This window comes from Ustilago hordei, assembly GCF_900519145.1.
Source record: "Ustilago hordei strain Uho2 genome assembly, contig: UHO2_contig_19, whole genome shotgun sequence".
Lineage (NCBI taxonomy): Eukaryota > Fungi > Basidiomycota > Ustilaginomycetes > Ustilaginales > Ustilaginaceae > Ustilago > Ustilago hordei.
Genome location: NW_024545256.1, coordinates 115,325 through 132,186, shown reverse-complemented (window position 1 = coordinate 132,186; position 16,862 = coordinate 115,325). Strand labels below are relative to the sequence as shown.

Genomic DNA, 16,862 nt, shown 5'->3' with positions numbered 1-16,862 from the left:
AAAACCAAAAACCCCCGAAAATCCGCCTCAACGACTCACCGAAGCTGTTGAGGTACTCCACAATACAGAGAACTAGAGTGAGCAGTGTAAATTGTTAGCATTTTGCAAAGGCTAGATACAGCAATACTATGAACATATATATGCTTTGCTATGAGTGTGTGAGGGCAAGGTGCCACACATAATTGCATGATGTGCTAAAGTGAGAAGAGCTGGGATAGGGGCCATTGGTGGGCAATGGTGTACACTGGTGGGAGGTGATGGGTGGCAACAATGAACAAAGTTGGCAGGTGCATTAATGCATGAACATGACTGCATGGTCATGTGATTTTACTGTCCTCCTCACTGACTGAGTGATGAGAGGGTCAGAGGGTCACCATGCCAAGGTGTTGTTGGGTATGTGTAAGTAGGTGCTGGGACACTGGCTTGGTGAGGTAATCAGCATCATTGTGGGCAGTCCTCATGTGTTGTAGAGTGATGTCACCTTCCATAACATGGTTTCAAATGAGGTGGTACTTCATATCAATATGCTTAAGTCTGGAATGCAGGACCTGATCCTTCACAACTTGTATACATCCAGTGTTGTCCATGAGTATGAGCAGTGTATGGTCTCCAAAACCCAGCCCACAAAGCAGATGCCAGTGGAATAGGGCTTCATGTGTGGCAGTCAATCCCACAACATATTCTGCTTTGACTGCTGATTCTGAGATGCATTTCTGGACATGTGAATTCCAGGTAACTACACTGCCAAAAACCTTCATGACTGAGCTGGATGTGCTCCTTCTGTCTGTGTTCAGATTGGAGGCCCAATTTGAGTCTGTGTATGTGATGATAGCAGGTTTGGTCCCATCCCTGCCACCAAGTCTCAACACCTTATCCTGTGTCTGATTTAGGTACATGATGACCTGGAGGGCTGCTTGCATCATGGCTTCTGTGGGTCTGGACATGTGGCATGCCAGGGCATTGATGGTGAAAGATATATCTGGTTGGACCATATTTGCAATCCATAGGAGTTTTCCCACAAGTGTCAGATACTTGGTCTTCAACTTCTTGTCAATCATTAAATCTGGAGGTGCCTTAGGCAGGGTGCAAGTCATGGGAATCCATGTTTTGTCATGCAGTCAGATCCACTCTTTGATGATTTGCTGTATGTATGCCCATTGATCTAAGTCAATCATCCATCTAATGTGATCCTGTGTGAGCTTGATCTTGAGGAACTCTGTTGCCAGTCCATTATCAGTGATCTTCCACTTTTGGACAATTTCCCTTTTGACTTGGTCAACCTGGTCACAAGATGGTGACATGATGAGCATATTGTTGACATATACTGAAATGATCACCTGTGTTGCTCCAGTGCCTCTTGAATACATGCAGGGGATGTTGGCCAATGGGAACAGACCTATACATTGCTGGTGTGTGTCCAATTCCTTGTGCCACTCCCTGCTGGACTGCTTGAGTCCATATAGGCTTTTGACCAGCTTATACACTTTATTAGCTGGTACCTCTGTGCCCTCCAGCAGCTTGAGATAAACATGATGATGCAGCTCAGCATTCAGGTAAGCTTGCATGATGTCAATTGAATCAAGTTCCCAGTCAAACCTGGCAGCAATCACCAGTAGGGTCTGGATGGCATCCCTGGGTATGACTGGTGTGAAGATCTCATTGTAGTTGATACCCTCCTGTTGGGAGAAACCATGCACACAGAACTTGGCTTTAAACTTGTATGGTATGTTATTTGCATCTGTCTTCACTTGGAGTACCAATTTGGAGTCTACAAGGTTTGCCCCCTCTGGTCTGTCCACTGTTTCCCAGATGTTCATACTTTCTAATCCATCCATTTCTGCCCTGATAGCTTCATGCCAATGAATTTGGTCTGGTCTGGTCAGAGCCTCCTTCACCAATGGTTTGAGATTCATGGTGGAGATTGCATGGGCACTAGCATCATATGCTGGAAAGTTGCCAATATCCACCAATTTGCCATTGTGTTGGAGATTTTCTTGAAAATGGTGTATATCAGCCTTGGGTGGGAACATCCACAGGTATGTTTTGAGGAGTATTGCAAGCATCGTCAGGTGTAGCCAAGGGTACAGGTTGTGTGTCATGGCAAATTTGTTGTGATAATGCTGAACTGTTTGCATTGAGAGGTGTTCTGCAGCCACTCTGTTTTGGATGCTCTGGTTGAGTTCATTCAGCAGTGGTGGAGGTTCTGATGGCATTGTGAGCCAGTATGTCTTGTCTCTTGAGCTGTCAGATGCTCGATCTGATGGTGCATTTGATGAGTCAGATTCTGATGCATCATCAGTCCCTTCTGCCAGATACTCAAATACAGTCTCTGTAGGCCCAGGGTCTGGTGTATTGTCTTCAAAGGCCATGTCAGGTTCTGGCAGTGGTTGGTAGATGTTGTCAATAGGGTGCTGTGGTTCCTCATCATGTTCATTGACTTCATCATACCCCAGATCTTCAATATTGTCTGTGTCCTTGTAATGCAGGGCATCCATATCTTGGATTGGGGTCATGTCTGTGCAATTGTTCCATGACATACCTTGTAGGAAATGTGCTGAGTTGAACCAGAACACTGGCAGGTTATGGTTAGGTGCCAGGAACTTCCAACCCTTGTGTTCCTCATCATACCTGATAAAGATGGCTGGAATTGCCAGCTCATCCAGTTTCTTATGTTTTGCTTTTGGGACATTAACCCAGGTGAGGCATCCAAAAGTCCAGAGCAATGAGAATGGCTTCCTTGGGTCTCTATTGTAGAACACATGATATGATACCCAATTGTGAATGTTCAGCATTAAATTTTTCATGAACACAGCAGCTTCTGCTGCAAATGGCCAGAATGTTTGGGGCAGGCAGTGTGTCTGCATCATCACAATCATCATTTCTCAGATGGTATGCTCCACCTTGCCATTTTGCTCACTGGTATATGCTGATGTCTTTTGCCACCAGAAACTGGCATTGTTCTGCCAACCAGTGGCTGCTGCAGAAGTCCATTTGCTGCCATTGTCTGAGCAGAGGGTCTTAAGCTTATGACCCATTTGTATTTCAGCATAATGAATCCATTCTTTGAGTACTTGAAGGGCATCTGACTTTGCTTGGAGTGGTTTCACATAAGTGAAGCTAGAAGTGTCATCTATGGCAACCAGTAAACATGTGAACTCAGTCTTTGTTGATAAGTGGGTAGTCAGATCAACATGTATGAGCTCCAGTGGGTGCTTGGCATATACACCACTACTTTTGCTCATTCTGGCTTTTGTTGACTTTCCAACAATGCAATCTTGACATTCATCACTTGGGAGCTTGATGTGGTATAGTTTCTCAATGATCTTCACCTTGTTCCAACCCAGATGACCACACTGTTCATGCATAAACTGAGGAGTGAAGGGGCATCTTGTGGCTTTTGTTTCATTGTCAAACATCTCTGGCAATTCAGACAGCTGCTCATCTGTGCATGCTACCAATGTTTCATATTTGTGTTCAGGGAACTTGTAGTGTCTCATTTGAGGGTTGAGGTTGCTGATGACAGTTGTGCCACCTGGGAGTTCCAACATTGCATGTTTGCAGTTGAATATCACATGTGCACCATCACTTGTCAGTGCCTTCACTGAGATCAGGTTTGCATTTGTGTCCAGGACATAAAGTACATTGTTCAATGGTACTTCATGTCATGGGCCTGAATGCTCAAGAAGCAGGAGGGTCACTGATTCATATGGAAGGAGCACAGGTATCGGAGATCTAGTTGATACCAGTAGGGAGCATGGTCGTAGTGCAGTCTCCATGGAGACCATGGACTCCTATGGACTCACATGCAAAGGAGGACCAGGCCCATATGCAAGGAGGGCCAGGCACAGCCATGAAGAGGACCAAGCTCAAGGAGCATGCAGATGGTTACCACTCAGGGGCTCGAGAGACAAGAGTCAAAGGAACCGTCACTGGTCAAAGGAGAAGGAGCAGTGTATAAGGAACCGGCAAGCAGGTCCTGAGGAGGAGGAGCAGTGTCGAAGGAGTCGACACAGAGGCACAGGGGTGCCAAGCAAGCAGGATAGCTCAAGGAGGACAGGAGTGGTGCTAGAGGGGCCCCCTGTACAGTACTCAATGAAGAAGGTACTCTCTGGAGAGAGAGAGCAGGTGCAGCGCTGCTGGCAATGCTGTGAAGAGGTATATAACCATACCTTCTCATCATCAAAGGTCGAGTGGATCCTCATCCACTCTACACCCATCATAACTAGTTATCACTTCAGCATAAGTATACATTAGTTTCAGTCAGCATAGTAGTAATCTATCAAGATTGCTCCTCATCGTAGTGCATGTGTTGTATCACCACTACCTGACATCCGAAGGTGGCCCATAGCAGGTCAGCAGTCCAGATTAAGATAGAACCAAAGGCAGTAGTCCACTGTGGTCTGGGGATCACCTCAAGCATCAGTCAACACACTGGACACTTGTGTTGATGCCACCAACCTTATCACCAACACCATTGACCTCATCATCATCAACACTCACACCAGACCTTGTTGTCATCATAACCTATGTATTGATATTGATCATGCCGAGCTACCCCTGAATGGAGTGTCCACAGAGGTCAGCTGAAACCTACAATAGTATATACAATGAATGCCACCCACTGTCATCACACAACTTGATAGTTGCTGAATGACTAGCTCATCAAGACCGATACTGAGACAATAGCTGTCACACAGTTTGATAGTCACCAAGTATCTCGACAGACCGACCTGGGTTTCAGGCGCGAGACCCCTGACACTTCACAGCTGTTTACATTCAGCATAGCCTGACCAACTGCCACAATGCGAATTCTCATCCCACTAGCAGTCTTCACAAACCCAGTACATGGAGTGGAAGAAGTGAGATTAGATTCATCATTTGTGACATGATCAGTTGCTCCTGAATCCACAATCCAGGTGGTGGATCATAGGTCCAGGGAGGTATGGTAGGCAGAGGTGATGGTGCACCAGGTATCCTATGCAGACAGTTGACCTGGGTGAGGAGGTGTTGCCAGTGTTCCCTCCTGGGTCTTCTTTGGGCAGTACCTGGAGATGTGATTCTCCATGTTGCAGTGGTAGCAGCATCAGACTCTGTCAGGTCCAGGTTTACCATGGCAGTAAGCTTCCTCATTTTTGACTTGTCCTTCAGCTAAGTTTGCCTGGGCTGTCCTGGGGTTGCTGGCTCTGTGGTCCATCCAGGCAGTCATGCTATCTTGTCATTTGCACAATGCAGCACAAAGCACTTCATAACTGGATGCCATTCCAGTATCTTCAAGTGTGATGACACAGTGATGATATTGTGTGACATATCTAGCTTGGTCAATGAGGGTTTTCACTTTGAGTATTTTGGGAAGAGTGTGGCCCATGGACTTGGCCTTAGCCCAGTGCTCATTGATATCTGTGATGAGCTTTCAGATGTTGGCCTGAAACATGCGAATCTTCCTGACTTTGTTGAGCAGGGTCAATTTGGCAATCTTTTCCATCTTGGTGAGTGTCAGGGGTCTCGCGCCTGAAACCCAGGTCAGTCTGTCAAGATACTCAGTGACTATCAAACTGTGTGACAGCTATTGTCTCAGTATCTGTCTTGATGAGCTAGTCAATTGGTGACTATCAAGTTGCACAGTGACAGCAGGTGGCGTTCATTGTATATACTATCGTAGGTTTCGGCTGACCTCTGTGGACACTCCATTCAGGGGTAGCTCGGCATGATCAATATCAATGCTTCGATTATGATGACACCAAGGTCTGGTGTGAGTGTTGATGATGATGAGGTTGATGACATTGGGGATAAGGTTGGTGGGTGTTGATGATGATGAGGTTGATGGTGTTGGTGATAAGGTTGGTGGTGTCAACACGAGTGTCCAGTGTGTTGACTTGATGCTTGAAGTGACCCCTGGACTGCAGTGGACTACTGCCTTCGGTTCTATCTTGATCTGGACTGCTAACCTGCTATGGGCACCTTCAGATGTCAGGTAGTGGTGATACAACACATGCACTACAATGAGGAGCAACCTTGATAGATTGCTGCTATGCTGACTGAAACTAATATATACTTATGCTGAAGTGATAACTAGTTATATGGTGAGTGTAGAGTGGATGAGGATCCACTCGACCTTTGATGATGAGAAAGCATGGTTATATACCTCTTCACAGCATTGCCAGCGATGCTGCTCCTGCTCTCTCTCCAGAGAGTACCTTCTTCATCGAGTACTGCTCAGGGGCCTCTCCTGCTTGCTTGGCACCCCTGTGCCTCTTGAGCTGTGTCGACTCCTTCGACACTGCTCCTCCTCCTTGCTATCCTGCTGCTTGTTTGGCACCCTTGTGCCTCCTGAGTGGTGTCAACTCCTTCAACACTGCTCCTCCTCCTCATGACCTGGTGTCGACTCCTTCGACTCTTGTCTCTCGAGCCCCTGAGTGGTAACCATCTGCATGCTCCTTGGGCTTGGTCCTCTTCGTGGCTGTGCCTGCTCCTTGAGCTTGGTCCTCCTCGTGGCTGTGCCTGGCCCTCCTCGCATATGGCTCGGTCCTCCTTTGCATGTGAGTCCATAGGAGTCCATGGTCTCCATGGATACTGCACTACAACCATGCTCTCTACTGGTATTGACTAGGTCCCTTCAATACCTGTGCTCCTTCCATATGAATCAGTGACCCTCCTGCTTCTTGAGCATCTAGGCCCATGACAGTGAGGTCCTTCTTTAGCCTGCAGTAGAGGCTGTGAAGTTTCCAGGGTTCCAAGTTTGTGGGTTGTACATAGAGGTAGTTGATGTTGTCATTGCCAGCAAGCAGGGCACTGCTTTGGAGGATGGTGAATAGCTCACCATCAAGGGCACAATCATACTTTTTGTCCCCAGGGGCCATGATACCATCAAGGTGCTTCATGGCCACTGGCCAGTTAGACAGGATCCCTTGGAAACAGGGGTTCCAAGCATACCAATTCTTGGTTGTTAGCTTGGGTGCCTCTTTGAGTGCATCATGGGTGCACAAGAGCCTTTGATGGAAATCAGAACAGCAGGATGGTTTCTTATAGACATTGGAGTCTTTTGCTTTGTTGCATTTGGTGAGCTCAATGAGTATGCCTTTGAGCATTTCTGGGTTTAGGTTTGAGATGGTGTCAATGTTATAGTGTGTCTCATCTCCATTGTTATCATCATTGTCAGAGTCATATGGTGAAGGGGTCTCTGCACCAATCAGCATCTGCTTCTGTGGTGCAGTGGGGGCCCTTAATTCATTTGGTCCATCAGATAGGTCACTGTTTTCAGCATCAGAGTCACAAGTCCATGGGGGCATATTGGATCAGCAGTTTTGTCAAAGGCAGGCCCTTTCTTTGGGCAGCAGATGTGGGCAAGGATATGGGTCAGACAGTGTGGCAAGGCATGGCAAGGTTTAGCAGTGTTTGGTCAGTAGGGCTTTAGACTCTTAATCTGTTGAGGTACTCCACAATATGGAGAACTAGAGTGAGCAGTGTAAATTGTTAGCATTTTGCAAAGGCTAGATACAGCAATACTATGAACATATATATGCTTTGCTATGAGTGTGCGAGGGCAAGGTGCCACACATAATTGCATGATGTGCTAAAGTGAGAAGAGCTGGGATAGGGGCCATTGGTGGGCAATGGTGTACACTGGTGGGAGGTGATGGGTGGCAACAATGAACAAAGTTGGCAGGTGCATTAATGCATGAACATGACTGCATGGTCATGTGATTTTACTGAAGCTGATCTCCTATCGGAAGCTCTATTACAGACACATCAGCCATGGAAAGCTACAAGAACTGCTGTTGTAATGATTATATGTATGGTGGAGAGTCGAGATCGATCTCGACATCTAGCGCTATAGAAAAGCAAACAAGATCTAGAACGAAAGTATATGCTACCGCTACGACAAGACCTGCTTCCTTGCTACTCTTTCCACCTAATACCCAGAGCCGACACCAGCCAACCCCCCATCGATGCTCGCCACACTAGCCAGACTAGACATGATCTTTCCCTGAGGACTAAACAAATGCGGTTCCATCACTGGGAATGACTTACTCAACGGACTCGACGTCGCAGCCTTATAGCTCGGATGGAGCGAAGGCGAAGGCGGCAACTGTCCGAACCTCGATCTCGGTGATGTTAATGGCAGTCTTTGGACTGAAGAAGGTGGCGAGCGTGCCAGGCCGTCAATATCCAAGTTCAGACGAGCTGGTCTGCGTTTTCCTGCTTCACCGTTAGTACCACCGAGAATGGGCGAGGAGGCGTTGCTACCCGTGCCAGGACCAGTGGTGGAGGTGATGGAGGTGCGACTGCCGATCTGATTCCCAAGCGAGGAGTGGCTGGAGAGTGGAGAAATCGGCGAAATAAGACTTTTCGGCGAAAGAGGGGTGGATGCAGAGGTGGAAGCGGAGGGAAGGATGTTATGATGATGCGAGGTGGATTGGGAAAGAGCTTCGCGCACGGCTAGACGAGTGTCTTCGTTCATAGTGCGGATTTCTTCTTCGTCCAAGCTGTAGTCATGGGTCGTTCCTGCCAGAGGAGGGTTGACAGGGAAGCTATCGGCGTGGAGTGGGGATGAGGCGAAGCGGTAGGAAAGCACTGGGACGGAGGGTGACTTTGCGATCTGCTCGCCGTCGTGGCCTTCCGTATCATTCCATCGAGACTCGACCACAGGAGCTCCATTCTGGTGTCCCTGCATCGGCAAACACTGCGGTGATACCGGCTCAGCCGCCTCCTTGCTCGCTTGCCACAGGTCGCCTGCAGAAGGCCTTCGCAGCTCATGAGGCAATGGTCCACCCGAAGGACCCGAAAAGATAAAGAAGGTCTCATCGGATGGGGAGCTCGACATGTACGACTTGACTAGATCTCCATTTACCGAAAGACCTTCCCCATCTCCACTAGCACTACTCAGCTGTGTATCCATCGTAGTCGGTTCGGAGCTGAGGTGAGCATCGTAGGTGAAGCTTGGCGTGCGTACCTCATGATGCATGTCACGCTTCGGACTGTTCGAGTTGAGCGAGTATGCGGAAGGGTGATGCGACGAGATGTTGTTTGTAGCATACGAGACCTGACTCCAGCGCTCGTTCAATGCTATCTCTTCCTCCAGTTTCGCATTGGCTTCTGACTTTGCAATAATTTCCTCGAGCTGCTCCGTTGTCTGAGCTTGCTGGACGATCTTGTGCGCTTGTGCGTCGGGCGTGACTGATCGCAAGTCGCTGTCTTTGCTGAGCGACCTTTCAATGATAGTTCCATCGGCGCTAGAACCTGGCTGTTGCTCGGTCATCGAGGTCGATAGATCTTGCGGGATGGAAGCCTCAGAGTCAGCAGAGACGACTTTGCCGCGAAGGAAGCGCTGGATGGAGGCAATGTCGTTGTCGTGGTCGTCGCCTGTGAATGCTCCGAGCTCCCTTGCTTCGTCTCCGTTGAGTTCCAAAGTTGGTGCGCAGAGTGCAGCCGGCTCGAGTGTCGCAACTTGCTCGGACTGTTCTGACAATGCAAGCGCGTCGACTGATTTAATAGACTCGGTGGGGATCTCTGGCAAGGGCTTAGACTCGACAGGCTGCTCCGAGACGCGTTCAGCCTCGGCAACAGGACCAGCTGTGGTCGTGAGCTCTTTCACATCATCGAGCTTCCTCTCCTCGGCCTTGGGAGTAACAGCGGCAACCTCTTTCACAACAGGCGTTTCCACCATTCGCAACTCTGCATACTCGACCGAAGGCGACTTGCCATCTTCAGCCCCCTCTTCGTCTGCGAACGTCGGAATAGCCTCCTTAATATCGTCGCTGTTTGTATCTCTTGAGTGGATCGACTCGACATCGCCCACCTCGGTTCTGGCCATACGTTGCATCGCATCTGCCTTACTGAACTCGACCAACCTCGAAGCGCTGAACGGCGCCTGGAAGCCAAGTCTCGGAGATCGAATTCTCGAAGACGAGACAGCCGACGTGCTTGCGGGTCGGGGCGAAACATGACCTTTATCGAAAGGACTTCCACCTGCAGCAAACGTTCTTCGTGCATTGCGGCGGCTTTTGGCGGTAGCAGCCTTGGCACGTGCGATCCATTTAGGACTAGGTGTCACCGATGCAGAGATGCTACGTGCGTAGGCTAGGCTGTCGCGGCTGGACATCTTGCGACCACTGGGATCAGGACTGTGGGCACCAGGGTTGGGCGAGCATCCGGGGCTGAGCAACTCGAGAGCCTTTTGCATCTCTTCGAGCGAGTCACTGAGATCACCAGAGCTGCGGCGGCTGGCACTGCTGGGGCGGCGGTCTTGGGGTGGAGCCAGGGAGTCAGGCGAAGACGGCGAATGGTGCTGGAAGATGGGAGTCGACACAGATCGAGGCGATGGGGCTGCTCGAGGCGTGACGAAAGCGTCGCCGACTGCAGTCGGACTCAGTAGCTGAGGAGACAACGGGACCGTAAGATTGCCAAGCTGTGGCTTGACACCATCAAAGGCAGCAGCATCGAGGTGGATGGGACTGAGAAGCGAGATTCCTGGTGCTGCATGGGAAACAGCGCTCAGGCCAGCGCCGGCGTCAAGGCTGTCGCTGGAGTTGAGCTCCTGTTGGTTGGGTGTCAGGTCTCGAGGCTCTTCGGTTCGCTTATAGCCATGGATGCCATCGCTCGAAGCGACGCTGTGCTCCACGGGTGCTGTGGGAGTGTTAATGTGAGGTACGTTGTAGGGGTCCTGTGCGATTTTGCTAGCCCAAAGACCGACCACCTCGTCAATGTCGGGCTCGTTGGGCAACTGCATGCCATCGTCGTCGATGCTGTCATCGAAATTGGTGGCGAAGTTATCTTCGAATCCGCCCCGAGAGTTGGGTCGACCTGTGGGAGTCTTTCCGATCCAGCTCTGAATCCTGGCCATGTTGGAGCGCTGAGGGTTATAGTATGCTTCTTCAGTGTACTTGTCGGCGTGATTGTAGTGATGTTGGGATTGATCTTGCGCTGTCTGCATTACTGGAACGGAAGCAGAGGACCAAAGCAGCTGTTGCGCGTGATATGGCTGATGGGCTCGGTCGTCTTGGAAGTCGCCGCTCTGCATGAGCTGGAAGTCGTTGTCGAATGACTGAACATGCGCCGGCGCCGCTGTTTGTTGATGCTGCTGCTGCCACGACTGTCTTGACTCACTCTGTTGCGCGTGGTGCGGAGCTGCAGGAAAGTGGTTTTCACGAAGCTCGGAGATCATCTGGTCCATGCCGTGGTGTTGCAAATCGGGCCACATGGCCTCATCACCAGCATCGACGATGAAGCTGTGACGAAGGGGGAAGCTCTTCCCTTCTCCTTCTTCCTCCTGCTGAGCAGGCATAGCAGCGTGAGGGGGAAGCTGAGCCACTTCGGTGGTGGGCGAGTCCGGAAGCGCTGAATAATCGCCGTCGTGCGCCCGGGTGAGCGGCTCGCGATCATAGCTGGCATCACGATCGGTGAGGTCGTCATCGACATCCTGGGCTTCAAGAATCTCGGAGTATCCTGTGCTACTTTGGCTCTGGTCAGAGTTGGAGTTGTGGCTCAGAAGCGCCGCGCTGTTTTCGAGAGGTGGCTGTGGCGATACTGATCGTGGCTGAACATCCAAGTCGAGCGACGATGAGGAAGCAACTACAGGTGTTTCCGTGGGAAGCGGCGACACAGACGCTCGTGAAGTGGACGACGTTCGGTGAGAGCCTTGAGAGCTGGCAGAAACGATGCTGGCGCGTTGCGATCGGAGTGGTTCGTCCATGGACGATGAGCGACCGGCAGGTAGCTGTGCTACGGGTGCCTCCTCCTTACTCTCAGCCTCCTTCTTACTCTCAGCCTCCTTCTTACTCTCAGCCTCCTTCTTACTCTCAGCCTCCACCTCATCCTCCACTGTGGCAACCGTCACCTTGATAGGCTCTTGCACGACTGCTTTATCTTCTTGCTCAATCTGGTGTGATGACTGCACTGGGCTAGACGGTGCCAAGGAGCGAAGTGAATGTCTCTTCTCCTCTTCTGGAATTACCTCTGGAATCACAGCAAGGTCAGATTGTCTCTCTGATAGTATATTGTCGGTTGGCGACGAAGGCAGTGCAGCCGACGGTGCCGCTTCTTCCTGCTCGGAGAGGCCGATCGGCTGTGGCTGGTGGGCTGTTGACTCGACTTCGCGAGTAGTCGGTGCCAGGATGGGCTGTGCAATGTTGTCCTCCTTCTCCACCTCTTCTTGGTCCTCATCCGCATCGAGCTCATCTTGCTTACTCTGCGAGACATTGTTGGCGAGGTGCATGCTCTTCCTGGTCGGATGAGTTGGTCGATCGCGTACACATGTTCTAGATGCAATCCAGCTAGGCCACCATGGTGCCTTGTTCGAATCGACCTGCCATTCGATGCGCGCCAAGATGGGCAGACGAGGGAAGGGCGCAGGAGCAACATGACTTTGACCAGCAGAAGAAGAGGCTTGGCCCGACCAAGCTGCACTGCGTGCGGATGGACTCCATTCTGCCGAGGGGTCACGACGAGTAAAGCGCGGTGCTTCAACTCTCGGCGATGGACGCGCAGAAGAGAGGTATGGGATACTGGGTCGATTCGATGAGCCTTCACCCAACGTCGATCTTGACAAGTCAGCAGCATGTGCGCTAGATGGCGACAGAGGTTCGGCAAAAGGATCGCCAGCTATGATGGACGCACGACGACTGGGTGCAAAGGCCGGAGTAGCCTTGTAAGCCGAAGTGGATGGCTCTTCATCTTGGATAAAGTACCTCGACCAGAGCGCTTGCCAAGCGACATCACCAATGCGTGGACCTCGGTTGCCCTGACCATCATCCGAGAGATAGAGCATCAAGCCGCCCACTGATGGGAGGGCGAATTCACGCGAGATAGCCCAAAGCTGACCGCCAAGTGTCGGGTAGAGAGGCAAGAGCGATCCTCTTTGCAGACGGTCTCGTTCGTGCTGGCTGATCTCTGGAGAGGTGGGATAGTCATCTGGAGGCACTACGGTGATAAAGTAGCTTGGGCTGGGTGGATATGGCGATCGGAAAGCACTGATGAGGGGGCTGACACCGTGTTCGACGCCTCTCAAAGAAGCGTCGACGGGGGCAGGGATCGGTGCGGCAGTGGTGAAGGGTGCTGGATCCGCTTTGCTACCGGAGAAAGATGAGGCGATGCGTGACATTGGCGTGACTTGGTCGTCGGCGTTGTGGATGGATGATGCGCCTGTTGGTGTGGTATGCGGAGCAGACAGAGAGAAGGCAAGCTTGTCGTGCTCGCTCTGAATTTGCTGATCTCGATCGGACGGACTGGTGGTGGTGGAGTCGAAAGTGGTAAGCATGGTCGATTCGTGCACCTGTGTGCTGGGAAGCGACATGGAAGACGATGCTGAGCCGGAGAGCGTGCTGGTCTGATTTGGGGACGGAGAAGGAGGCGTTGGTCGAGGTGACGAGCTCGACGTTGGTGGTATTTCGACCGACATTGAGTCGTCGTTAGTGTTTGTGTTGAAATGGATATGCAGATGCAGTCGAATGCAGGTGCTGGTGGTGAAGTGAAGCTCCTCTTTAGATGAGAGAGGATGCTAAGGTATGCTTTGGCAAGAAGGCGGTTGCGATCAAAAGGTTATGCCTGGCAGATGAATGTTGGAATGCGGCCTCGGAAGAAATGAGCCCGGAAAAGCGTTTTGCTGTCCAGTCAGTCAAAGTTAATGGCCTGTTGTGAAGGATGCAGTAGGGCAGAGGCCAGGTTGGCGTAAGCTTTCACGAAGAGGCGCTGCACCTTGGTCTCGGCCAGGAAGATCGATAATGGAAGTGATGATCGGAGAGGCAGTTGAAAGGTTTGTCGAGAGGCGGTCCAAGCGTCTGCAGCGGCGTGTCGTGACAATAGAAGGTTGACGTGATACAGCGAAGAATGGCTGAGTATGCTGCAGCAAGGAGATCGTAAAAAAAAAAAAAAAAAAGACGAGCTGAAAGGTGGTCGTATCGATGATGAGATGGTCGCAGACCGATTAGAGAGCGTGAGAGTGAGAGTGAGAAGAGGTGTCGATGGCGTTAGTGACTAGGATATGATACAGAAGCGTGAAAGAGAGATGGAGAGAGAAAGAAAGAGAGAGTGTGACGAGTGAGAAGCCCAAAAGAAAGCTGAGTCGAAACACGTCGGCGATAAGAGAGAAGAGGTGTTGAATAAGGGAAGGGAACAGAGAGAGGCGCAGACGGGCGTGGATCGGGTGCTCAAGGGAAGTGTGATGGTGTAGAAACCGGCTTGAGCGAGCAAGAGAAGGAGATTAGCAGCACTAACAGACAGGCAATCTGCCAGCCAGACCCTTCTCTTGCCATAAAGTCACACCAAAAAGTGGAAAAAAAAAAAAAAAACAAAAAAAAAAAAAGGAAATAGAAAAAGAAATAAAGAAATAAAGAAAGAAAAAAACATAAACATAAAAGAAGAAGCGGCTTTGGAAAGCGCAACACTGAATCACCGCTGGAAGAATGAGAAAGCGTTCTGTTGAAAACACAAGCAGAGATACACTCTCCTCATCGAGAACAACACGCGATCATTCTTCTTGAATGACAGTGGTATTGTCGGCTCATGTCAGAAATGAAGAGGAAATGAAGAGCAGAGAAAGGAAATCTGGCAATGAAGCTGCACTTGGTCAACAACGTGCCCTATCCGACCAGGCCACCAAGCTTTCCCTTTCTTTTAGAAATCCTTTTCTTGCCTTTTCTTCTCATTCTCTTCATTCTGGTCGTTGGCTGCAGGCAGAGCTGAGTCACGACATTGCGTGGGAAAAGCAAGAGAAATTTCATTTATTGCCAGCCGGATCAGTCGGATCAGCCGCACCTGCCTGCCTTTGTGCCAGAAAATAATAGGCTTTTAGGGATCGCATACCTTTTCCACGCCAAGTATCAGCCATAACCCTAACCCTAATCCTAACCGCTTTCAGCTTTCGATATTCGGATGGCCGTCCAGACAGTGACTCTGTTGAGGTGGAGTGAGCTGTTGTCGCTATCGGAGCGAAACAGCATTGCTTAGAGAGAGAGAGAGAGAGAGATGCTGGCTGTGTTTATGTTGGGCTAGCATACATACATTTCTCGTTGCGACGCCATCGCTTGTGGTGCAAAAGCACAAGCCTGTTGCTTGATGGCATTGGTGGGCAGGTGCCAACCGTGCTTCGATCGCCTACATACATGAAAAGAGAAACCTTCCTTCTTGGGCTCCACCATGCTTGTTGATGAGGCTGTCTATTCTACATTCAGTCAAGAAGCTCCTGCCCGTCCTCACTCGTTGGTCCAATCGGTTGTCGAGCCTTGGAAAGAGCGCCTTCATAGCTGTCTACATTTGCGCAGCCGCCGTTGCAGTTCACATATGCGCAGCATCATGGCGACAATTCGCATGCTCCCTCAAACCACACATACGCTCTCCTCCACGCTCCCGAGGTGAACAAGGCCTCGCACTCTCAACCTCGCTCTCGCTCTCTCATGCTTCATGATGATCGACAGGGCTAGCTCGGGTAGAAAGTCTTGACAGAATACTCTGTAGCTCGCCAAGTGACCATATCAAGGTCGCTTGTCTTGTCGCCCATGCCCGGTTGTCACGTTTTTAAACCCTTTGCATGAGTTCTCTCCGACACTGCTGCTTTGCTGGACTAATCCGAACGGACCCTCGCTTGGTTTTTTTCGCTCTCTTTTTTTTCTTTTTTCTTTTTTCTTTTTTCTTTTTTCTTTTTTCTTTTTTCTTTTTCTCGCTCTTATCGTCCGAGTGTTAGGATAACGCGCAACGCGTCTCGCCAGCCGTTGGTGGGAGAACAACATCATCCCAAACAGCCCAGAGTTCGGTCATACATGATGACACAATCCTCCAGCCGAGCGAAGGCCCGAGGCAGTCGAAACCAGCAGTCTGGACCACAGCACTAGCGCCAAGCAGCAACATCCTCCATGCCTTCATTGTTCTCCTAACAGCCTCGGCGATCGTGACCACTAACAGTACGTCTGGTGTGCTGCAATGCTGAGTTAGACGAGCTCAAGTGCTTTCTGCGCAGAACAAGCCATCACTGAGCCCCGTAACTCTACACCCGAATCATAGTTCCGACCATAGGCTCTAGCATCAGCAGCATCAACATCATCTCAGCACACAACACAGTGGATAATCGTCGTCGGTCCAACTCGGAGCTCTACTGTTATTTTGCTTCTCCGCCTTTTGCGTTCCTTGCAGCTCGCTTTCTGTTGAAGGGCGTGCGTCAAATGTCAATGATCACAAGTGTCGATTGCTATAAGGCGTGCATGCTAAGTACAAGATGATTCGAGTGTTTATATATGTCTCAGTACCCTTCGTATGCATGTATGATACTAGGATGGTGAGGCCGAAACATGGTTGTCAAACTATGGAGAAAACACACCGACCATCTATTGACCGGCCTCCTGATGCCCGACAGTCGGCCCGGGTAATACGCCAAGCCCAAGTGAGTGAGGTTGGCGTCTAGATGTGAGCTCGGCGTAGAAGTTGCATACTCCGAGAGGTCACATGCTTTAACTCTTTCCGTCACTGTCTCCCGCTAGGCTCGTTCAAATGCCGGATTGCCATTGTCGTTGGAGAGTGACAATCGTGTCCCGTCCGGAGAAGAGGCGACCATTGTACACGATAGAAACGCGACGCGCTGATTGTCCAAGTAAACTATGTTTCGGCTTCGTTCGAGAAGCGATCATCAGCATTACAAGCGCTATTTCTCTGTCGACGGTGACTGCGGTGCAAGCCAGCCGTTCGACATCAGTGTCTCTTCTTGCCATGTTCGGTGCGTGCCTCGTCTGCTAGACCATCTTTGGATCGCGCCTCGAGCATCAACATCAATGCTAACCTCCTCTTGTTCGAAGAAAGCGACGTACAACAAACGATCAAAAACAATGTGATTGCCTTACATACTCTCTCAGCTGACCATGAACGCCCTTCGAGTCTTCGAT

The 16,862-nt window shown here is 50.4% G+C and overlaps 3 protein-coding genes across 3 annotated transcripts; all 3 read right to left on the bottom strand.

Moving 5' to 3' along the window:
* Window positions 1-1,118: 1,118 nt before the first annotated feature.
* On the bottom strand, window positions 1,119-2,513 carry UHO2_06484 (uncharacterized protein; the record flags this gene model as incomplete). The annotated part of the gene is made up of 1 exon (XM_041554900.1): window positions 1,119-2,513. The coding sequence occupies one exon, from the start codon at window positions 2,511-2,513 to the stop codon at window positions 1,119-1,121; it is 1,395 nt and encodes a 464-aa protein (XP_041410834.1).
* Window positions 2,514-7,909: 5,396 nt separating this feature from the next.
* UHO2_06483 (uncharacterized protein) lies at window positions 7,910-13,393 on the bottom strand (the record flags this gene model as incomplete). Its single annotated transcript, XM_041554899.1, has 1 exon — window positions 7,910-13,393. One exon carries the CDS (start codon window positions 13,391-13,393, stop codon window positions 7,910-7,912), a length of 5,484 nt encoding a protein of 1,827 aa, XP_041410833.1.
* A 2,276-nt stretch (window positions 13,394-15,669) lies between these two features.
* Window positions 15,670-15,852, bottom strand: UHO2_06482 (uncharacterized protein; the record flags this gene model as incomplete). The annotated part of the gene is made up of 1 exon (XM_041554898.1): window positions 15,670-15,852. One exon carries the CDS (start codon window positions 15,850-15,852, stop codon window positions 15,670-15,672), a length of 183 nt encoding a protein of 60 aa, XP_041410832.1.
* Window positions 15,853-16,862: the final 1,010 nt, after the last annotated feature.